Genomic DNA, 24439 nt, shown 5'->3' with positions numbered 1-24439 from the left:
CTTCTTGAGCTGCAGTCACGGACGTCTCCCCTTGAGCAGACACACAAAACATAATGGTTCTGATCGCAAAACAGCCAATTCGTGGTGTCACCAGAGGTGGGTAGAGTGACCAAATACTGGACTCAAGTCAGAGTACTGTTACTTTCGAATAATATGACTCAAGTAAAAGTAAAAAGTAGTCCTCCAAATAATTACTTGAGTAAGAAAGTACTCAGTGAAAACACTACTTCAAGTACTGAGTAACTCGTGAGTAACTTCTGAAACAAAACGTAAACGTAAAGTCTAAAAATACGTCGCGCACATATGATAAAAAAAATTATATGATAAATGATCAAATGAAAGTAGCGAGCGGCATGTAGACCATCGTAACGGAGTAAATGTACCGTTTCTTCTTAACATAAATACTCAAGTAAAAGTAAAAAATATTCTTCATTAAAACTACTCTGACAAGTACAATTTATACAAAATGTTACTTGAGTAAATGTAACGGAGTAAATGTAGTGCGTTCCTACCCACCTCTGGGTGTCACATATGTATGAGCCTCAAAAATACTACTGCGATTACCTAATCTTGTTTACACCTGACAAAAATGTATTAAGTAAAGAAGTACTGCTTAAAAAAAACAACTGCTGTACTCATTTTTACAGTGCACTACAAACATTACCATTTCAAGCTCAATTAAAGTTCATGATTTTACCAAGCTGAACATTTATCACAATGTGTTTTCCTGAGAGAGGTTTGATATGCAAGATCAGGGACAGAAAACTAAGCTGCAACAATGATATCATGGCATGCTGGAAACGCATAGCACTTACTGCATAGTACATCCAGGCTGACTGAGCTGACATTTCTCCTTGCATTCCTGCATGTGTGGGTTCTGGTTCTCTGTGTGGTGAAACAAAAATAAACAGCTGAGTTGTACATTTTCTCATGGTGGATTAAAATGAGTACATGCATCCATCCAATTTCAAGAGACCTTGTCCTCATAAGGGCAAGAGGCAGGGTACACAATGGACTCGTCGCCAGTCAACTGCAGGGCACATGCTGACAAAAAACATTCAGTTAACATGCACATTTTTCGGAATGTGGGAGGAAGCCAGAGTACCTAGAGAAAAACCCTACAAGCACCGGGGGAACATGCAAACTCCACACAGGAAGGCTGGAATTCAGGACGGGGAGATTTGTGCTATCCACTGAACCAATGATTTACATTGTGCCGAGGGGCGCCACGGTAAACAGTGGTTCGCTAATCTACCTCACAATTCAGAGGTTGTGGGTTTCGAATACGGGCTTCGGCCTTCCTGTGTGGAGTTTGCATGTTCTCCACAAGCTTGTGTGGGTTTTCTCCGGGTAATCAAGTTTCCCCCCACATTCCAAAAGCATTCACGTTAGGTTAATTGAAGACTCACAATTGTCCTTAGTTGTGGATGTGGGTGTGAATGGTTGTTTGTCTATGTCTGACTCTTGGCCGGAATCAGCTGAGATAATGACAATAACAATATTAATAAACATCATCATCAATTGAATATAGATATATAGCGCCTTTCATGACATCCAAGTTTGCTTTACAAATAAACAAATAAGGTCCAGCACACACATGACTCTAATAAAGATAAGCAGTATAGAAAATGGATGGATAATGTCCAGCGAGAGATAATGGGGGAAATTATCCAGTTCCATTCAATTGGTCCCAAAAAATATTTATATATGATAAATAATGTATCTATGTTCATCTAGCTTTGTCAGCAACGTAGTGACTGGCAGATCAATTAAACACTTTTCTAATTGATAGCAGAAGGTGCATAATTAACCTATGTATCAACGTGTGGCAGAAAGTAAATTTGTGGGTAAATTGAGCTCATCATTATTCCAGTTTACAGTGCTGTATATAATTGTATTACCTTTTTGTTTGGTGGGGTGCCGTGACATTAATCTTATGTAAAATATGTGCCTTGATTCAATAATAAATTTTAAGGACTCACCCGCGACGCCATGATGGAAAACAGGAAATTGGTGACCAACACCTGGACCACGAGCCTACTACTCCAGTACTGTATTGCCGAATTAGCACCTATTCAAGACCGAACTGTACTTTTACGACAAATGGACTTTCCTAACTGCGTTACAATAACCACCAGTGGATGTTTTGATGTCGTAGCCGTCACTGTGGCTCCATAGCAGCTAGCAGCTAACCCTCTTAGAAACAGTGGCGAGGGAGCATGTCAGCGTATCTTCCTGTTCAGCAATAAAGTCACATGAGTATAAACTCATACCTGATATAACAACGCCAGAGCGCTAATATAAATGAAACCATGAATGTGTTCTTGAGTCTAGAGAAGACTCTTCTACGATTGTAGCTACCGTTAGCTTAGCAATCGTGAGACAAGCGCCATGATGGGAAACGACAACCAATATGTAAGTCAGATATACACACACTTTTTATTTGTCTGTCGATGTCTTCTCTTTGTTTCCTCCTCGTTATGTTAATTATTTTGTAAAAAAAAAATTTTGTACCTACCCATATTCCAAATATTCCAGGAAAAAAGATTGTCTTCGTTGTAGGAATTACTTGAAATGTGTTGTTTTGTAAAAGAGGGGCTTTTTGCTATTCTGAGATGCTGTTTGTGCAGATTACTTCGTATGTAAGCCAAGTATTTGATACATGCATTGAATAGTGAAAAGTGATTGATAAATTGATCATCCAGTAATGGGCATTCAATACACATGCGTTTACAATTTCCGAATGCAGTGCCACCGTCTTTCCACCAGATGGCAGCAGAAGACAATATCAAATGCTTGTTGCAATTTTCAAGGGGACTTACCCGTCTTTGCCCAGGTGAAAAGTAGAAATGGCCACAAATATTGTTTCAATCAGAATTGCTCGTGTCCTTTTAAATCCAAGCTGTGAAATATGATCCAGCAGAACATACAGGATGTCCTGTGATGGTTTAAGCCGCAAGCCTGTTACTGACATGGAAAAAGTCAATGGATAGGCCATTGTTTTATCCATAGACCTGGCAGTGAAGGAACATATGCTTTCTAAATAAATGAACCTCCATGGGCGGGATTCTTAAAAGACCACATTATCTCCCTTTATTCTTCTCCCAGACCGCAATAGTTAAACTTGTGTATATTTCACGATTGACAATGCTTACAGTTTTAACGGACTTTTAGAAGCTGGAAGTGTATCGCCAAAGTTTGAATTCCCATAGTTGAGGTTCACTCCATTAGCTACAGGGATGCAAAGGGCCGCAGGTAACGTTGCTGTTACTCCTTGGTTATACTCAAGCCCATTCATGTTTCACTGCTCAGTACAAGGTACAAGTCCAAATTTTTCTTAAAACCTCTATTGTGTCACAAAGATGCTGTGTGCTTTCACATCCCATGGTCAGATTATTCAACGTGTGGCATCTGGTGTGGTGTACAAAAAAAGTTACATGGTGAGATTTGTTTTCAACACAACAGGGCGAGAGAAGTGAGTGTTGAGTGTCAAACCTAACACCTGTCCCGCCTTTCTAGCATTCCCTTACATACAGGTGTGGCCCTGGCTTTGATACTACCTCTGAAGGTGGGAGCGAGGGTTGGGAAAAGGCAGGGTGCCTGAAAGGGACTATGCTAGCTGGTGAAGTAGTATTATTGTTTGTGTCATTTTGGATATCTTGACCCCTAGCCTAATTATCAAATCACGAGTCATACAAATTTATGGTGCACTTTTGCCTCTGTCTGCCTCTGAGATGTCAGACGTTTGTCCGATAAAATATAAAAAGAAGCAATATAATTTAATTCCCCTTGAGGTAGCATAATGAGTATAATAAATGAAAAAAACAACACACAAGCTGTTGCTCAAAGACAATTTTACTGCAAGACGTCATCTTGACAGCTAATCAGTAACAATTGGGCAGAACAGTAGATCACAAAAGGTCATATGACTCCACGTCAGTCTTTTGTAAAAGAAGTAAGCCAAATTCAAAGTGAAATGCATTCTTATGAAGGCCAGTTACTGTTTTTAGATAATGTTCCTAAACGTATCCCATTAGGATTTCTATGAGATGAGGAGATAACAAAAGGATTATTTTTGTACTGTCTCGTATCCTGTCTATGGAATCTTAGGGATAGGCACAATACAGATCCGTGATTATTTTATGTGGAAAATATCTCGTCCTAGGTGCTAAGCATCACAAATTATTTGTGTTTTGGCAGCCTTGTATTTCTCATTGTATAACACGTTTACTAATTACCACACTCTTTAAAATCAAGTGATTTCTGTAATGCCTCTCAGACCAGCTGAAAGATTGGCCGATTGCTTCTGTTGCTAGGTTACCCTGCATGTTATGTCTTGGCAATGCTGACGGTAGCATCTTGTTAGGAAGAATAAGAAGGAAAATGAGCACAAGGGAAATGCTGTATAACATTATTTAATAATAGTACTCTATGGTGTAACCACAAAACAGGTACAAAATATACACAAGTGATGCAGTCAGTTAATACATTTAGTTCTTTCATATATTCTCAAATAAAAAGTTTATATTCAGAGTGCATGGTTCAAATGCAGTCTATAGAGCAATGTATAGTATATTGTTAATGATGCTGGCTTGATACAATACTTAACAAATTCATTAACATTTCCAAAACTCATCAAACTACCATGGGTACCAAACAAGCATAATATTTACAAAAATTTACAGAGAACAAATTCAGTGAAAACCCATCAGACTCTGTCATCACGACCAATAATTTCTCCCTGATTAGCACATAGCAACACAATACAACTTATTTTCATTTCTTAAAAATACATCATTATACATCTCTCATTCCCAATTAGGTGATTTACTTATGACAGGAAAATAGCTGATATCTTTTCAACAGGGAGCACATAAATCATTCTCTTAGCTTTGCACCATTTCTATTGCTATCACCTATACTTGGCTGAGGGGCTTCTTAATGTCTGCAGCATGCCATTTACAGTTGAGGTGTTAATGTGCAGTCAGAAGTCATAGTTGGTGAAGGTTTGTACAAACTCCTTGTATCTCAGCTGGAGTGTGTGCTTTGCTGACTTGTGGGATTAGAGGACTAAATCTTTAAGTTTTGAACAACTCCAGGGAGGAGAGGTAAAGATTTGGTGAACCAACCAGGAAGAACACAGTTTTAAGTCGTTATTGACAGTCTTGGAAGCAAGAGAACATTTGAGTCCAAGGGTTTCCACCCCCTGCTGAGTTAACATCCTTTACTTTCAGAGTCCCCTCTCTCACGGCTTCACACTCGGCCAAGCTCCAACAACAACGATCCGTCATGCAGAGGCCAACATCTGTGGCTGGTCTGGCTCGAATGAGAAGTGAAGAAGCACCCCGAAGCAGACATCTCAGTGGCCCTTGTACTTGTTTACGGATCAATGCGGAATGCTAAAAGCTTGTCGGAGTGCTGGTTGTTCAAGGTTCGGAGGTCCGGCAGACGTAGCAACAGCTTTGGGAAGAGGGTGCTGTCGTCCGGCCGGCGACTCGTAATGAGGGTGCGCAGAGCTTTGATGAGGTTCTCCTGCAGCTGCTCCACTGCTCCAACATCCACAATACCAGAGCGATCTAGAGATAACGGTGGAAAATAATTTAGAAATGTAGCTTAGAGAGAAGGGAAATGTGTTGCTCCTCTATGAGTTTGTGAACATGTGTGAGTCTTACCAGCTGAAACAAGCACAACAGCCATAAAAAGGGCCATCTCATCTGGTTCCAAACCCAGAGAGCCTAGCTTCTCGCTGAAATCAAACATGGAGTCCAGTAAAACACCCATGCCCAGTGCCCGTAGTGATGCCAGGGAGTATGTTTGCCCATTGAGAAAGGTCACAGTCCTCTCCTTGGGGTCAAATAATGAGCAGAACCTCACCATCAGCACCTACAAATAAATAAAGCAATGTTAGGGCCAGAAACTACTAAATTAATTACTGCAGAATCCACTAAGTCAAACACCCCAAAAGTCATTCAATTTGGACTTTGACAATATTCATCCTCATCCTTAACATGTGTGGTGTCATGTGAGACTTCAGCAATACCTATAAAACACCAGTATCATACTCCGAGAAGACCTTACTGTTTCCACATCAAACTGTCCATCAAACATAGCAGTTTTACTTTATTTTAGTTTTATTTTCATTATACTTGTATGACAACCAGAAATATTATGTTATTTAAAATATTGCCTGTATAGCTAATGAAGGCTATATGATGGTGACGGTTGGTGTCTGGAACAAATTGTTATTTCCTGTGTTTTTTTGCAAATATCTTTAAATTTGAACAACCATTGTCCTGGAATGCGTGGTATTTGACTTAGGAGGTTCCTTTGTGCGCCCCAATCCATAATCATACATTAACAGCCCATGCAGGTTACTTAAACCAATGTACCTGGAACGTGCCAGATTTGAGTAGCATGACTTGGTCCTGTTGGCTCAGAGTCTGGAAGCCTGGGATACTTTTTGCGAACTCCACCACTTCTTTGACAGCAGGGGTGAAACACTGGGAAAATGACTCCCACACTTCTTGACTGGAGCGACTGGCTGGAGCCACCGGACAAGAATTGAGTGGACAAGCCTGTCACAAGAAAAAGAATAGCGAACAGATTCATTAGCAGCCTAGGACTGACATGAAGATTGAAACAAATGAAGAATGCTAAAAGACTCACCAACACTTTGGCTCCACCATTTAGCCTCCAAGGACAGGAATTTTGGTTCTGAGAATCAGTCTTCTGATTGGCTGCATACTGCTGAGATGAAAGGCCAGCTCGGATGGGACACTGATTTTGATTGGTGTTGTAGTACTTGGAAATATTGATGTTGTTATTCGTGGTGTTTTCATTATTGGCGTGGGCAACAGGACACTTTGAGGGGACACTGTATCCCGATGTCAGGTTCCCTTGAAACGTGTGGTGTGCCTGTACTGTTGTGTGAGGTGGGGCAGGACTGTTCTGGAAAGAAGTGCCAAGGTTGCTGTTGCTGGCAGGCCTCTTGAGAGATTTCTTCTCACTGTTTATTAAGTCGCTCTGGTATGACTGCATTATGGAGCCTGCTCCTACATTCGTCTGGTTCTTTGGGCTGCAGTGGGTGTCAGAGGGAGGTGACGTCTCCATCTCCATGGAGGCAGATTCGTTTAGACTGTTCATATAGCTCTGCATTTCATCCAATAGCCTCTGCTTCTCCCGTTTGGGAATACGGCCAAAACGCACAGCTGAAGAAGAGAGGAAACAAGAGAGAGCATCTTCTGTTAGCATATACTCCCACCCAAAATTGGATTGCAGTAGCTCCACACTTCAAATACATTTGTCTGCAGCAAAAACAGCTTCCTGCTTCTACATTTTTAGATTTAAAAACTCTACATCCTATATACTCTATGGCTATGCTATGGACTGTAATGTCATCACATCATTTAACAGCTTTTTCCTTCCCTCCAGCGTTACAGTCCATCCTCCCCACTTTTTACTCCTCCTGGACTGACAGCCCTATTTATAGTTCGCTATATGCTCTCACACCTCCCCCCAGTCTCTCTCGCATTCTGTCTCAAAGTTGAGCACTGCCTCTCTCTTGTGTAGAAGTAGGTCACTAGATCGGCAGTGCTAATATATGACCTCGTTTGTAAATTGACAAGAGAAAAGGTTTAAAAAAAAAAAAAAAAAAAAAAAAAAAAGATGAGAGGTAAGTACAAGAGTTGGAACATGACAATTATTTAGAGTGTAATATATATATATATATATATAAATATATATAAATATAGGAGATGAAAATGAATAGCCACATTGTTATAGTGGGCAGGGTAAGAAACATTAATCGCAACTATAGATTCCCTTCTGTGATCTGCTGAATTATCTGGTGATTTTTCACTCCTACATTATAATCTGGCTTTTTGGGGTCAACTAAAAATGTTTGCTCCAAAAAGAGATGATTTATCATCACCTAGTTTCCCATCTCCCAAGAGGCTGGAGCCTTCCAGTGGAAAAAAATGCAATAAAGGGCAAATTACATGTGTAATATCGAAACTGGAGCACTCCTCCTTTTTATTTTTTTTTGCTATGATTAATAGAACAGAATAACAATAACGTAAACATAAGATTGCCTTAAACAAGAGGGGAGACTGTACATCACACTGAATGCATAATCAACAACTGGTGTCCCATTTCCTAAAATAAACTATATTTGGCACAGTTTCTCCGTGATTGATGACAACTGGGACACTCAAGCCCCTCTTGTGATAAATCAGACAGAAGACAACTAGTGAGGAAAAGGGGATAAAGGAGAGGAAAAGAACAAGTAAAGTGACCAAACTCCATGCGTCTCTTACCATCTCTGGACATGCCCACTGAGAGACATTTCTTAAAGCGGCAGTGTTGGCAGCGGTTTCGGTTCATGCGCATAATGAGACAGTTTTCATTCTTCACACACATCTTGTAGTGGATATTCTGTTGAATGCTGCGCCTGAAGAAACCCTGTAAACAGCACATAGGGAGTTAAATATCTCTAGCAGAAATGTGAACAGGCAGGTGGGCATAATACAATATTGTTGAGCTCACTTTGCAACCCTCACAGGCGTGGACACCATAATGGAACCCAGATGCAATGTCTCCACACACCTTACACAGAAGCACCATCCCTCCAGTTTCTGTGAAGACATAAGCACATGATTTAAGAGAAGAGTACAAAAGCTAACTATTAGTGGGTTGACAAAAAAAAGAAGAGGACAGGTAGGAGGGCATTGACCAGCTACTTACTAGGGAAGGTGCCAGTAAAACCACAGGGTCTTTTGGCCACTGTGGGATGGTTGTAGGTGGCTGATGACACCGTTGTAACTTGGGCAGCTGGAGCATTGTTCACTTCTGGAAACTGGAAGACCATTTTCGGGGAAGGCGTCCCTCCCCTTTGTTCCCCTCCCTGCTTCATGGCCCCAATCTCCTGAAAGGAGACACCCTCTGGGGACGAAGGCTGTGAGTGGGAGGAGGGTGACTGGGTCTGGTATCCACTGGAGGGGCTGCCAGGACTTGGGCTGGCACTGCCAGAGGAGCCAGCATAAAGGATGACACCACCTGGGGTACACACACAGGGATGCAGAAAAAAAAACATTAGTTGACCCATATTCATGTTCTACTTTGACGACTTCTTGGCTGACTTGCAGATACCCTGATAATTTTTTGAGACAGCCAAACAATGTGATGAATATCTTTTAGGCCCCAGGTAGAATAACTCTAACCTGTTTGACTTTGCGATAAATTTTTCAATTGGCTAAAAAAGTGTCCTATTGCTGTATTCAGGCACCCATTTTCTAGTGTTCATATACACTAAAGCAGGTGTGGGGAACCTATGGTTAAGACCATTGGATCTGGCCAGTCATTTAATTGTAAAAACAAATCACACATCTGTGGAAATGTTATAAAAACTCCCAAAACATTAAATCGACATATATTTTACACATTTAATCATTGCATCATATTTGTGCATACATTCTGTATGGCCCTTTGGGATCTGATAATAAAAAATAAATTAAGAGAAAGCTTCGAAGTAACACATTAACATTCTAGCTAAATCTACTGTAAAGCAAATGACTTAATATAATGGTGCTGCAAGGTTTTAAAAACAAAAAAACAAAAAAAAAAGTATTTATGTAATTGTATTAATTTAACTACTATTGTACACATTTCATTTCTTTATTTACTGTCCCATCTTGGTCACTGTGTAGTCATGTGCCTCATACATGCTATAATTTGGCCTTTGTGTAGGGATGTCACATCAAGTTGGAAATGCCCTATTACCCCTGAATGCAGCTCCCTACAGCCATCCCCCTTATATTGCAGACAGTTTTCTTCCCACAAGATGAAAGACTCCCTCTCACGTGCAGCCTGAGCCAGCCAACTCCATCCCCGCCTTCTCGTTTTCACTTCACCACTGTCCTTACGCCTCTTGCTACCCCTCCCTTCGCCTCCATCCTCCTCCCCTCTCCTCCCTCCCCCCCTCTCCTCTTTGGCTCCGAGCACGCAGTCCCATCTATCCGCCAGCCACCTGACCGCCAGCTCACATGGACTCTTGACACAGTTCCCGCCCGGCTCACAAGGCTCTTTTGCGCAGTCTCGTGTAGACAACAGCAGCAGTACAATAATAAGAGCTAGGGCAAGATCACGTTGGGAATACTGAGGCTTTTAATGCAGCATGCGGGAACGGCTACCTAAATGGCTACATTCCAAATTGGCTTTTGGCAAACTGTGCAGAGGGTTATGGGATAGTCACACTATTGCTGTACTTTCAATATTAAAATATTTTCAATCAGTGAATCTAAAAGAGCCCTCTATTAGTGTTAAGTTGTCAGTAAGGTATACCCACCATGACTCATTTAACCATTTTAAGGCTGAATTTATATTAATAGTAACTTAAACATTATATTTTATAGCAGCAGTTAGAATGCTTGCTTGGAGAGTGTCAGCTAAAATATGTGTTGTCGACAATAATATAGAGGAACTTGTCCCAATTCCATCTTAATTACGAGGAATCTGCTGTTTGGTCTACCAGATTGCTGCTTTTGGTTCTTAGAAGAGTCTTTACCCTTGGATCATTTCCACTATCATTTTTGTGTACGTTTCCGTTAATAACCTTGACTCATCCAAGGATAACTGATCAGCTGCTTGCTCCAGTGCTCTCTCTCCTTGAAGAAACGTGCTGCATTTCTGTGCAGCTTTAAGTTCCTCCCTTCCTTAAATCCTCCGCTTACACGTGTTACCAGTGAGTGAACGTGAGGTAGTTGTGGCAAGCTGCCATGTGTGGCTCTGATTTCACACACAGATGATACGTGTTGTTTCCCTGAGTCTGTTTGTGTGTGTGTGTATGAAAAAGGTCAAGTTTTATCAACATGTGTATCACCTGAGTCACACTCGTCGTCACATGGTACACACTTCCTGTCTTCATTCAGCAGCACACTCCCCAGCCTCCCCTCATGTAAAAACATCCCCAATTGGGCTTGCCCCTAACGACTTCCTGGAATCTAGTTTGACTGGATGTCAAAGGGAGGTCTGGGAATACAGCGCTGGAGTCATGCACAGGTTGAAACACGTGATGTGTAGACTTGCACAGGGCTGTAAGAGCTAAAGAATAAACAAAACAACCCACCCCTCCCTCATCCCAGTCCTTCATGACTTCCCCTCTCGTGTACTCCCGCCTCCTAGGCATCTGACCATGGCAAGCTTACTGTATAAACATCAATCTCATATCATGACTCACAGAGAAACCCCTCACCTTTCTTGCCCCCCCCCCCCAACCACAGTTCTGTTTGAACATTTACAGTGCATGGGTGGTAAGCCATCATCCACGTGCAAAGGCTGACCTTCTGTGTATTTATGAAAAGGGATGGTTCTGTAATGGCAGCAACGGGTAATGTGGTGGCGACTAAACGTCATTAACAACAAATCTCAGTTGTTTAACCCACTGACGAGGTGGGTTATACCAATTTCATTTTCTGTAATACTACAATTTGGTTGTTCACTTGTCAACTCGACATAGATGGGATTTGCCTAGTTTTGTGTCAACTTCATCTGAACTCTTTCATTCATTTCAGTGAATGTTTTTGGCAGCGTGGAGTACATTTGAGACGCATTCAGACACGCGTTAACACCTGCCCTCCGATTGCCTGGCAATCAGTCTCACCCAAAGCCAGTTGGCACAAGTGTGAGCGTCCTTGTGACCCTGAACGAGATAAGGAAAAATCGAGTAGATAATTGATGGACGTAAACACCTTCAGCATTTAATTTAAATGCCACCTTTTAATAGTCAACTTGTGACGAGACAATAGTTAACTTCTGGACAGCTTGTTTTCTATCAGGCATACCAAGAATATTGTACATATTGCACTGCATAACTAGCCGACCCCATGCTGACTCAACGACCACAAAGTTCATGACCATCAGTACTAGAAAACATTTTAATACAGTGGTACTTGACTTACGGCTTCAGTTTGTTCCGTCGTGACCAAGATCGTAACTGAATTGACAAATAGCAAATCAGTGTTCCCCATTGAAATGAATTTAAATGCCATTAATCCATCCAAGACCCCCCGCCCAAAAACAAACACCACCATTTTAAATGATTAATACAAATTGCACTGTGTAGTATAAAAGATAAAAGAGTGTGAAAAAATAAACATGTTTACAAAGTGTAATTACTTTATGTACTGATGTGTGCCTTGAAGGGGCATAGCCTTGTGAGTTGACGGCCTACAGCAGCTCGTTGCCAGTGTTCTCCTTTTGCAATTGTTTATGACCGTTTGTCCCATTCAAAAAACGGCTGAAAGTGCATTAGCGACTGTGTTCTCGTTGCTCACATGCAAGGGCTTTACAGTAGCTGAATTGCCCCATTTATTTTTCACTTCACTCGAGTGGCAGTGTATTTGAAGCTCGCTTGTTGCTCAGATTTTGGCTCAAAAAACTACCAAGCTACTACCAACTACAGCTCATAACCTGAAATGTTGAAGCAGTTCTAAGTCAAGGTACGACTGTACTTAGTTTTAATACTCATTTGTTTGGTAGTCTACAAATCCAGGATAGATTCATAATTTTATATTAAACATTCACAGTGCCATTCATATGTATTGTTGCATACATGAAACATGATAGGTTAGTGCTAAGGACTCATCTAACAGAAAAGCTGGTCCTACCAGATGAACTTATCTGTTACTTTATAACAATTGGCTAAACTAATGTTTACTACACTTGAGTGTAATTCCTGCTCCTGAGTAGTTTGTGAAGCAGTTTTATTTGGTAGCGCAAAAACACACTTTAAAACCCCTGTGACCCACTGACCAAACTCGCTGTAAATACAGCGGAATCCTAGTGCTGGTCCCCGGAGCGAGCAAGGGCGCATGCGCCTGGTTGGAGCGGAGCGTCTGTGAGGGGCGGGGCTCGAGGAACTCCTGCGCGGCACGAGGAAAACGAGGTTGTTGCACGTGCTTATGTGCTCGAGGTGGGGCGGGGTGGGTCTGCGTGTCGGAAATCAGCCGCATGATTGCGACTCGCAGTATTACCGCCCGCCGCCTCTACCCATAATGCAAAGGGCACGTAAAAGACATTGCACACTAAACAACGGAGGGGAGGTGACTTACTTAAAATGGTCCGAAGTGCGATTTCTGCTGTATTTTATGTCATGCGTGCACTTAAAATAATATGAGAAGATCAACAATAACTAGTTGCAAGAGTGAGTTTGTCTGTGTGTGTGTGTGTGTGTGTGTGTGAGAGAGAGAGAGGCGGGGCAGGCGTCCTCATGCTCAGGGGGGCATTTTAGGTCTCACTCCACGTGAGTTTGTTTACATGCATAGTTTGGAAGTCAAGTGTCAAAGGGGATTTTAGCACCATACAAACTCTTATTAAGAGCACGCAGCTCCTAACGTTTTTTTCCACCCCCTAAAAGCTGTTTCCCGCGCTTGCCGCTGTCAGTCAGATGGTCATCAAGTAGCAACAGAGCGGGGACGCGCATTAGAGACTATCCTAGAGATTTTTCATTGACATACTTTTCCCACATAAACTGCCTTTTACTGTATATTTGGAACAGAACAACTACGTGTACACAACGTCCAATTTTCAACTGCATCACTGATTGTTACAGTTATTGTTAACGCACATTATTTAGTTGTGGGTTGATAGAGAAGCACACATACCCCCGGGACTATTCTCCATGTCTCCTAGTAGATACAGTCGTTGCTTCTGTTGTTCTTGTTTGATTAGCGCCTCTGCTCGCCACCGAGGAGTTTGGTAGACACGGGTGAAAGAGTCCTGAACCGCCAAGGCATAGAGAATGTATCCCACAGATCAAAAGAGCATTGGCAGGGGGGGGTTCTTGAAAAAATCCGGTCAGTAGAGCAAAAATGGTTTAAGAAGGAGAAACTAGAGCAATGCTATATTTAATCCAAAAGAAAAAAAGTCCGAGGAGAATAGCACTACGGGTGTGCTCCTCAAAGGGGTTCTGTCACACTGAACTGCTGTCCATGTACAGTCACCATGAAAGCATGATTAGAGTGCAAGTAGTTTAAACACACCCCACTCATCAATAAGCAACACGCGTCCTGAAATAACCAGCACGTTTTCAGGTGCCTGACAAATGTGACCGTTTTTTTTCTCTCTTTCCCTTTCTCGTGTCCCCTCCACCGCCTGTTTGTTGATGCGTCTCTCTCTCTCTCTCTCTCTGCCCCCACCCTTCCTCTCCTCCTCCTCACGCCCCCACTCTGGTCGCTCGTGTTACGCCTCTCATTGGCTGAGGCCCCCGCTTGGAGACTGCACATTGGGCTGTTTGCACATTGGAATGCTGCATGTGCACATGGCATGTGAGCTTGCTCTGCCCTACTGACACACATTTTATGCAAATAGGCTGCCTGGGCTGCAGCTAGGTGGGGGGATGCGAGTGAGAGCTGGCGAGATGTCCCACTCAGTGTGAAATACTCCATGTGTTGTTGGAGGCAAGTGAGGTAGTTGCCTCTTTCCCACTAGGGCGGTGACTCTTTCACATTAAAGGCCTCTTTATACTCCCGCACTCACGCGGCCGACAACGCCCGTATTGCATCACGTGACCGACGAATTGGCCCTCTGCGTCGCTTGACGATCACACAGCAAAAATTGTTGCTGCACGTAGAATGCCGCGGAGATGATCTCTCTTGATTGGTCCGTTTTAGTCACATGCTGTGATGATGTAATCAGCGTTCCTCCCGGTTCCACATAGCACCTACGCCGCCGCCTTCTCGATCGATTTTACAGCATAATTAAATCTGATCATCTAGGTCCATTTGTTCTAGCAGACTCTGTTCCACGGTCGCCATTGTTGTTGCTTTGTTCCTTGTTACGGAAAGGAAAGTAAAAACGGCTACTGGAAATGGCCACAAAATGCAGAGGAAACTCCACCCTGTGGCGTCCTAGCCAATACCAGCCGTAGCGACACCTCCGACTTGGAGAAGAACTGCAGCACTTTCAAAACAGCGCGCGAGTATAAAGGCAAACTGCGTGCGGGATAGCCGCAGTGATGTCAGCGCGGTCGCCGTCCACGCGAGTGTAAAGAAGCCTTAAGGCAGTGATTGAGAGATTGTCAGGTGTGTCGCGGGAACTTATCATCCATCCATTTTCTGAGCCGCTTCTCCTCACGAGGGTCGTGACTTAAGTGTGGCAGTGTTAATACAGTATGTGTCCCACTAACCATAACCCATCCTAATCCTAACCCTGATCCATCCTAAACTGCCTTAACCCAAACACTAGTCCTAAACATCACCATAATAAACTTGTTTTTATTTTGTACAAATGTGATCCATATTTGGAATGGTAATTTCGTTGTCTACGTAGCCTGCCCTTCTCGTGATGCAGGAGCCAATCATGTTGCAGCGGGGCTTGTCCTGCCTAGAACATATGTGCTGCTTATGTCTAACTGAAAGTTGGCAACTCACTTCAATGTACATCTCTACACTGAGATGTCGCCAAATGCAAATAGCGGAGGATAGGTTCCAGAAATATCAGAACATTCACAAATGCCGAACTGCAAATAGACGGGGCTTCACTGTGTATTCAAATGTACAAAGTACAGTGAGTCATTAGCAATATAAAGTGTGCAATTTTACCTTTACCAGAGATATTTAAGTATTCCCCAACTGCTAAAACCTTCAATCTTATTGTCTGACTCTGAACCCAATGCTCAGTGCCCTGAACGCATTTGTTGAATTTGTCACCCTTTTGGTAGGACCTTAAGAACCTTTCACCCAGTTAGACACAATTTGCAAACACATTCTCACCTACTAACACACATTTGCAGCATGTGTTGCGTAAAGGTAAGCAGAGGTGACAAAAGTGAAACTCAGTTAAGGCACATGTGTCGCAACTAGGGTTGGGCGTCGTTTGAATTTGAGCAATTCCGGGGTCGATTCCTGTTCCTCATTTCGATTCCGATTCTTTTAGGGGGCTGGATCAAAAAAGTTTGCATGGTTTAAATAAAGAGTGTCCAAAGTATGCCCGCAGCATAGACTAAAATGAACATTGGACTTGTTTTTTTAAAAAAAAATTTAGACCCTGTATCAATATAAAACCTATGAACTAAAAGGCAATATGTGTTGAACTAACCCAATTGACTCAATATTCATTAATGTTAACGCTAAAAGTTTAGAATAGCATTGTTAAAATTGTTATTTCCGACTTTTTATCTCATCAAATAATTATATTTACAAGATTTACCTTGACTTCCTGGTTTAAGCATGTAACCTTTTATTTTGAAGGGTATGCACCAGAACTCAGCATTTTGGCGCAAAAGGTATCTTCACACGACACAGGTGAAAACGAAAGTAAAAAACGGCAAGAAAAAGAGTAATTAATGGAACCAAATGCTCGGTAAAATGTTGTTTCCGTTACCTACCCACCGATGAAGCACAAGTTTAGTGTTTGTGATACTGTGAGATGTTTATGTGAATTTTGTCCCAATTCATTATGATGTAAACTTCTAAGTTTGATCTTTGATGAAGTTATAGCTAAATGTTAAGCTTGTAATGTGACTACTTTCTTTCCAGCATGGACATTTATATTTCATTTTTGTGTCTGTCATCAGCTCTTACGTTGGTTTGAAGTCTAAAATAAACGCTAAAGTTAAGACACCCTTTTATTCGCCGTTGCCATTTTCTGAGCCGCTTCTCCTCACTAGGGTCGCAGGCGTGCTGTAGCCTATCCCAGCTGTCATCGGGCAGGAAATGGGGTACACCCTGAACTGGTTGCCAGCCAATCGCAGGGCACATACAAACAAACAACCATTCGCACTCACTGTCACAGTCACACCTACGGGCAATTTAGAGTCACCAATTAATGCATGTTTTTAGGATGTGGGAGGAAACCGGAGCGCCCGGAGAAAACCCACGCAGGCACAGGGAGAACATGCAAACTCCACACAAGCGGGGCCAGGGATTGAACCCGGGTCCTCAGAACTGTGAGGCTGACGCTCTAACCAGTCGTCCACCGTGCCGCCATTTTTGCACTCTATTACATTATATTTTTTACCATCAGTACATGAAGTAAAACAAGCTATCCTAGAGTGTATGAATGAACGAGGCGAGTCTAGGTCAGTAGTGAATACGGATGTGTCAGAGCTTGCGAACATTCTTTCCGTGCTGACGATACGTCAGCGCTGACTAGTTTGGAGCAGATCGTGGGAGTGAGTGGTGTGTTGGTGCATAGAGGATCTTTTCTCGTCACAGCCTGCACGTGCGGGGTGGGCGGTGCTCAGCGTGACTCGCCCCTCCCCCCCCACCCCCGCCCACGCTTGTCACGTTCCTTCTCTCGGCAGATTGTTTGCGCACAGCCAAGCTATCAGCCCGAGATTGGCTGGGACCGCCCAAATGTAGGTCACAAGATGCTTGTGGAAACATGAGTTTGAGAAGGGGAAAAAAAACACACACGCACACACGACCAAATGTGCCTGAAATCGTGGGCTCCTTTTGCAGGCAGGTGTGTCGAGCTTTAATCTGGGTCACGTTGTTTTACGACCGGGTCTGTGCCAAAGTGTGATGTTATTCTCAACCGCTCGAATGTATTCTTGGTAGGTGAGCTCCAATGAAGAATTAAAATTTAAAACGGGGTGAAATGTCACCCCGATGTGTGTGAGGACCACCCATGATGAAGCACAATTACATATAAGCAAACCGCACTAGTTCTAACCGCATGTCCATTTTAATGAGAGTGTGAGTAATTGATACAATTTGCATATCAATAATAAATAATCGACCCATTGACTGATTAGTGTAAAAAAAAACAATTATTAATTAAGTGCACATTTTGGGTTTATTTATAATTCATCAATGCTACTATTAATTTTTGTTCGTACTTTGTTGTTGGCACTATACTAATACGAATGTTTACGTGTGAATGTTGCTGCAGTGAAAATGTAATTTCCCTCATGGGATGAGTAGTCGATCTTGTCTGTCTTCTATACAACATAGTCATTCATATTTACATTACATTCTCCAAAAGTAACATGGTCAGAACGTGTGGCAGAATTAATTGGAATGGTTTCCTAAAAAAAGACCACGTTGACCCAAAAGCGACTTCATTTTGCCCACGCAATAGTAAGACAACAGCCACTCCTTGTGGTTCAAACAAGACATAGCAAGTTCACAAAATGTCCTCATGCGTCACTCCAACTTTTGTCCACAAGATGTCAGTGTGTGCTTGATTCAGGTATAGCGTTAAATGGACCCTCATACGTTCTACATGTTGCAGATCAAGATTAGAATGTGATCATTCCTCAAATTAAGGGTCATATGTGCATGTCACTGACTGACACCTTATAATAAATAATTACATGCTTGTTTTTACTTTGAGGCACATTGTTTAGCACGATGGAGAAATGTTGTACACCATTCCACTGAGGGACAATTAAAAGCATTCTTATGATCATGAAGCTCTTTGTGGGCAAGTCAAATCTTGGCCATTAATTAGTCTTTGATGATTCAGGAAAGTGTAGGACTTGTAATGTCTTGAACTATAATCTTGTTTCATGCGTGTATGCCTTCCCACAACTCAGTGATCTACCCAGTTATTTCTTAGTTTTAGAAGAAACTTTGAAGGATGGTTATACTGAGTGGGAATGTAATGTCAGCAAGAAAGTTTGTATACATTTGATTTTACTTACTTAACACAAAGATTAGTTGTAGTTAATGTAGCATTTGGCACACACAAATACATAAACAGGCCAGGAATGTCACAAATGCATTAAAGGCATTCTCTTGATTTATACTATAAATTTGATGAACCATCATTCGAGCAATCCCGTAATACTGCATAGTTAATAAGTTAATGGGTCTTTGTTTTGCTTGGGGGACCCCCTTGAAAACGAGATGCTGCATCTCAAGGGGCTACTTCGCTAAATTGAAAACTGACCGCTGACGAACATGCGTTTCCTTTCCACTCAGAGCGCGATAACCTTGAAGTACATGAAGGAAAGGTTGTCCGGATTCTAAAAATGCTTAGGAAAGGTGCCTCGATGCAACCTTTAACCCACCTTCAGCATAAGTTACTACAGACCCATCTTTACAAATGGAAAGTTATTATTAGAGGTGGGTAGATTAGCTAAAAATTGGACTCAAGAGTACTGTTACTTTAGAATAATATGCTTCATTAAAACTACTCTGAAAAGTACAATTTATCCAAATGTTACTTGAGTAAATGTAATCGAGTAAATGTAGTGCGTTCCCACCCACTTCTGGATATTATGTGACCTATAATCCTTTACGGCAGCAATATTCAAAGCAATAGGCCACCGGCAATGTTTACCGACTCGCGAGAAGATGTTCTAAAGTTTCACTCTAGAAAGTATAGACGTCAGCAATACTTGCTGTTGTGCAAAGACCTCGGTTAGGAAAAATAGATTTTAAATAACATTAAACAGTTGTCTTTTCTCATGTTCGAAAAGAAACAACTTGTCATCTCACCTTGATTACAGGAAGATGGAATAAAGGTTAAGAGGTTTTACTTTCCGAGGGGGCCCGCTGTTTAAAAACCAGTGATGGGGGACCATTTTCATATCGGGTACCTTTTTGGTTTTTATGAATTCCGCTGGAGGTCATAATACATTGATGAAAAAAATATGATATCAAGATCAAACACATTTTATTGCTCTATGTTATGAGCATTTCTGAGTTGAACATTAACAGTTGTCATTAGGTAGCCAAAATATTCAAAATGTTTTTTTAGGGTGATTCAGTGTTCTACCACCCCAATAATAAATGACATTAACTCACGACCTCTGTGACAGTGTCAATTTAAACATCTTGTGTTGTATTGGATCTCATTAGATTGTGCAATTGTAACCGATGTGGTGACTCGTGAGTGTATATTTAGCATGCTTGAAGGAAATATGAAGAGAATGCATTGAACAGCTGGTTACAATAAAATCGTGACGGGAAAAACATTGTGTGCTCAAGCACTGTGCCTCTCGCTGCGTTTGAGGCCTGTTGATCATGAGGATGTTAGTCTCATGCTAAAAAAAAAAAAAAAAGTAACTAACATTCGATGCCTGATACACATGCCCTTGTTTGCTCTTGATGGAAAAAAAGCATCACATTTTTCTGGCAGACACACAGACTTCGCACTAGGTAGTTAAAATATGCTGACATCTGTTGACAGGCAGCCCCATGTGATGAGGTGCCACATTATCCCGAGAGGGGTGCACCACATCCCTGCTGTATCTGCAATTTAATGTATCTACTTTTGTCCCGGAAAGGTGATAGGGAATTATATTATTTGGTGAAGCTGCTGGGAGCAACCATCCATATTTATTCACTGTAACTTCACACACAACCTCATAGCTTAAATAAGACTGTAGTCTTGTGCAGATGACTTTGACTCTAAGTCACACTGTGTTCTAAGTGGCATTACATTATGTCTTCCCAAAACTTTTATTTCTTCATGTCACTAGTCTTGTATCATATGCAGAAATTAAAGCCACTAAATGACATGATCATGGGAATCCAAAAAAACTGTGGCTTTGGGGGAACTGGTGGCCTTAAAGTTTCACTGTTCTTACGCTATCTATAATATATTTTACTTAATGATTCTGTATTCTACAACTTTGTTCGGAAATGCTCTGTATATGTTGACCAACGTCATCAAATTGAGTATGTTTGGTCGTCAGTTGTGGGACAATGAGTGGAAGTGTGTTCATCGAGTATGGGTGTAGTTTCTTTGGACACACTAAGTTCTGGTGACCCAAAAGGCATCACAACAAACTGTCTTCTCTTATTGGTTACCAATATGTAGTATGTATATGTAGTAACCAAGAAATTGCTGAGTACTCTTCAATGGGACATCCTGAGTGCACTGAAGACACAGAAAACTGTTCTCTCTACATCTGGTCTTATCTGTATACCACCTACAGTGGCTGAAATAAGTATTTAACACGTCACCATTTTTCTCACTGCTATTGATATGAAAATGTCAGCAGATGTTGGGAACAACACAAGTAATCCACACATACACAGAAAGTAGAACAAATAAGATTAAGTTAAATTAAATTAAATTAAATTACGTTGTGTGTAAAATTGTGAAATGACACAGGGAAAAAGTATTGAACACATGAAGAAAAAGGGAAGTGCAAAAGGAATGGAAAGCCAAATCTAAAGCTAAAAGCCAAGCTAAAATCTATCAATAATCAGACAGCAATCCAGCACCTTGTCAGTGCAAATGAATATCAGCTGGTTCAGTCCTAATTGATGGCCTACAAAAAGGTCTCATTGCCAAGGTGTGAGTCAAGACACATCTCATGATGGGTAAGAGCAAAGAGCTGTCTCAAGACCATTGCAAACTAATTGTTGCAAAACATGGCATTGGTTACTGGGACATACAGTATCTAAGCTTCTGAACATTCCAGTGAGCACGGTAGGGGCCATAATACGTAAGTGGAAACCCAATCATACCACCATAAATTTGCCTTGATCAGGTGCTCCTCGCAAGATTTCTGACGGAGGAGTGCAAAGAATAATCAGAAGAGTTGCGCAAGAGCCAAGGACCACATGTGGAGAGCTTCAAAAAGACCTGGAATTAGCAGGTACTGTTGTCACAAGGAAAACGGTGAGTAATGCACTCACGGACCCGTCGTATATATGGAAAAAAAAGTCAAAAGAACAACAACACTGTCTAACAAAACCAAATGAAAAAGTTAGCTTTCGCCTAATTTAGGTGGTGTTGACTTACTTGTCGTGGAGAGAGCTGGCAACTTTAGTCAGACTGTCATGGTGCTCCCCTATTGGGTCACCACTCCTATGTATAAATACATTTTAAAAATTTCGCTTACGAGAATGTATCAGATTATTAGCAGAGGTCAAAATAAACCAATGATAAGACGTATATAAATGCAGACATCAATTTTTGCCAGTAAACAACTGCAAATGTTAGTGTACATTTTAGGTCAGCACGGTCCCAAGTTGCGGTCATGAGCAAAACTGCTAATCCAACACAGAACCAGGATGAATGATGCAGTTGAGAGTAGGGCCAAAGGATGCAGAACAACAGGTCCAGCAGCGGCCATTTTTTACGCTCACCAATCAGCTGTCAGCACCTGGGAAATACAAAAAGACATACCTAAGGTGGCAGCACCACCTTCAGGCAGGGAGGGACAACACCACAACAAAAATACAGTCCATCCACAAGGACCCAGGTTCCCAAAAGTGGCCCCCGCATCCTTCGATTTTTCTGTATGCAACCCCTTAGTGGTTTGGTCACCCCTGGTCTAAACAAACCAAATCCAAACAAATCCTTAGTAGCCTCTTGAAGTCCATGAAAATGTAGACAATAAAATAAGCAGACTGCGGCCCCCAAGGGCTGAACTCACCCACATCCCTAATTGAGCTAATAAATCTTTAAAACTACAACCTGCTGGGAAAAAAAACAAGCAGAATGTGCACGTCACAGCCAGGTGTTTCCTGTGTAGTGTTTACAGAGTGTTTGTGCACGTGGTCATCAGTCACTACAGAATACAAGCAAATGTTTGTTACTTTAAAAGCAAGGGAACCCAAAACTGAGAACCCAAACACAGTTCCCATTGTAGGTATTAGACTATAAGATTTTTCTCAATTATCTCCACCTTGAGTTTGTTTGTGGTTAGTCGAGTTTTTCCTGCAGTCACTGTTATATCTGCTTGGTCATGTGGGGACAGGAGTGTGGTTTTACACCTGCTCTGAAAATGGAAAGTACTGTTTGTTAGAAATTTAAATTATGAACAGTACATTGTGTCTTCGTCAAGGTATCCGTTTGGGATATACTGTATGTTATCATCGAGACTCTGATGTAAGTCAAGACTCTCTTTCAAATAAAATCAGGTTGGAAATGATTCTGCATTTATATGATCCCTGTAGTTAAATGGAGGTTCAGCCCTGTACAGAGTTTCTGGATCCAAAGGAGCAAAATAACTATTTGAAAACATTTTTGCAAGTTTTTGCATGTTACTATTTCCATGTAAATGCTGAAATCAGAATACTGTAATAATTTAGCATTACTTCATATTAGGGGCTCACTCTGGGCATGCACGAGTCTCAGTCTCTCACTACTGCGCCAGTGCTGTAGCAATGTTTGTGCTTTTAGCATTTCTCCCATAAAGTGAATATTTGTTTCATTATTGTCCAGCAGCGTCACGTCTTACCAAAGTCTTCTTTCACTCGTGTTGGATTGATACTGAAATATCGATACCGCCGATACCAGATCTTAATGCTCTAAAATCGATTCTCAAATTAAAATACTAATACTTTTGACAACTGATGTATTGAGATATTGTCTAAATGGCACACTTATGAGTTGTGGGAACACAACAAACTTTGTGAAACAACTTAGGTTAAATCACAACACAGAATACAAGGGATTTACTTTATGATGAGGCGGAGTCACAGACAGAAGAGGAAAGCACAGTGTCGCTCCTTCTGTGATGCAGACAAAAGAAGAAAATGCGGCGCTTTAAGCGGCGCTAAGCACTGTTCTTGTTAGAGTTGTTTAAATGAATAAATATTGTAAAGCAATATGTTACAAAATAAATACATACTTCAACCAACAGCATGTGTTCAGCTTGGAGCAATACATACAATATCCATCCATCCATCCATTTTCTGAGCCGCTTCTCCTCACTAGGGTCGCGGGCGTGCTGGAGCCTATCCCAGCTGTCACTGGGCAGGAGGCGGGGTACACCCTGAACTGGTTGCCAGCCAATCGCAGGGCACATCGAAACAAACAACCATTCGCGCTCACAGTCATGCCTACGGGCAATTTAGAGTCTCCAATTAATGCATGTTTTTGGGATGTGGGAGGAAACCGGAGTGCCCGGAGAAAACCCACGCAGGCACGGGGAGAACATGCAAACTCCACACAGGCGGGGCCGGGGATTGAACCCGGGTCCTCAGAACTGTGAGGCTGACGCTATAACCAGTCGCCCACCGTGCCGCTACATACAATATATATATCACTAAAATAACGTATTTGGGTAAGGTTTCCTCAAGAACTGATCATTTAAAGGAAAGATGGACAAAAATAAATAGCATTTTATCTATAAATGATTGTTACGTTTGGTTTTTGAAGGCACTGGATGGAAGGAAGTGGAGGAGCCAAGTGCAGGGAAGCAGGGAGGCAAGGCAGGAGTCTCACAAATAATATTTAATTCCCAAAACAGAAAGAAAACAAGGATCATGGACAAATCTAAAAACTAAATTAACAAAGTCCAAAATCTAACCACAAAGTAAGAAAGAAACACGTTTGGACAAGACAGGAGTAGCTGGAGGGAGTTGATTGGTCGACGCAAGGTAGGTTGATGAGAAGAGGTGGACACCATAACTAAATGAGCACACAAGACATGAAAAACATTAAACACTGGAAAACATGAAACAAAACAAAACAACCCAAAACAAAACACAGACCATGACAAATTATATCAATTATCATTTACTACCAA

General features: G+C 41.7%; 2 protein-coding genes across 2 annotated transcripts in view; one reads left to right on the top strand and one right to left on the bottom strand.

Moving 5' to 3' along the window:
* Positions 1-4399: 4399 nt before the first annotated feature.
* nr1d4b (nuclear receptor subfamily 1, group D, member 4b) lies at positions 4400-14154 on the bottom strand. The gene is made up of 8 exons (XM_061688378.1): positions 13659-14154; positions 8743-9054; positions 8545-8633; positions 8316-8460; positions 6667-7208; positions 6390-6575; positions 5673-5883; positions 4400-5576 (listed from the first exon to the last, which is right to left on the bottom strand). Exons 1-8 carry the CDS (start codon positions 13675-13677, stop codon positions 5380-5382), a joined length of 1701 nt encoding a protein of 566 aa, XP_061544362.1. The 5' UTR covers positions 13678-14154; the 3' UTR covers positions 4400-5379.
* A 7403-nt stretch (positions 14155-21557) lies between these two features.
* LOC133409131 (retinoic acid receptor gamma-like) overlaps positions 21558-24439 on the top strand; it is a 58927-nt gene continuing 56045 nt past the window's right edge. Inside the window, exon 1 of the mRNA XM_061688727.1 lies at positions 21558-21579. The gene's annotated coding sequence lies outside the window, so the exon portion shown is untranslated. The remainder of the gene's footprint in view (positions 21580-24439) is intronic.

The sequence above is a fragment of the Phycodurus eques genome, chromosome 10 (genome assembly GCF_024500275.1).
Source record: "Phycodurus eques isolate BA_2022a chromosome 10, UOR_Pequ_1.1, whole genome shotgun sequence".
Classification (NCBI taxonomy): domain Eukaryota; kingdom Metazoa; phylum Chordata; class Actinopteri; order Syngnathiformes; family Syngnathidae; genus Phycodurus; species Phycodurus eques.
This window is presented reverse-complemented; position numbering and strand designations above follow the sequence as displayed.

Bases quoted from the DNA above. Each gene is read 5' to 3' on its own strand.
- nr1d4b (XM_061688378.1), bottom strand. The intron at 8,634-8,742 runs GTAAGTAGCTGG...ATGTCTTCACAG, and splicing joins TTTTACTGGCACCTTCCCTA to AAACTGGAGGGATGGTGCTT. The intron at 7,209-8,315 runs GTAAGAGACGCA...TCTCTTCTTCAG, and splicing joins AGTGGGCATGTCCAGAGATG to CTGTGCGTTTTGGCCGTATT.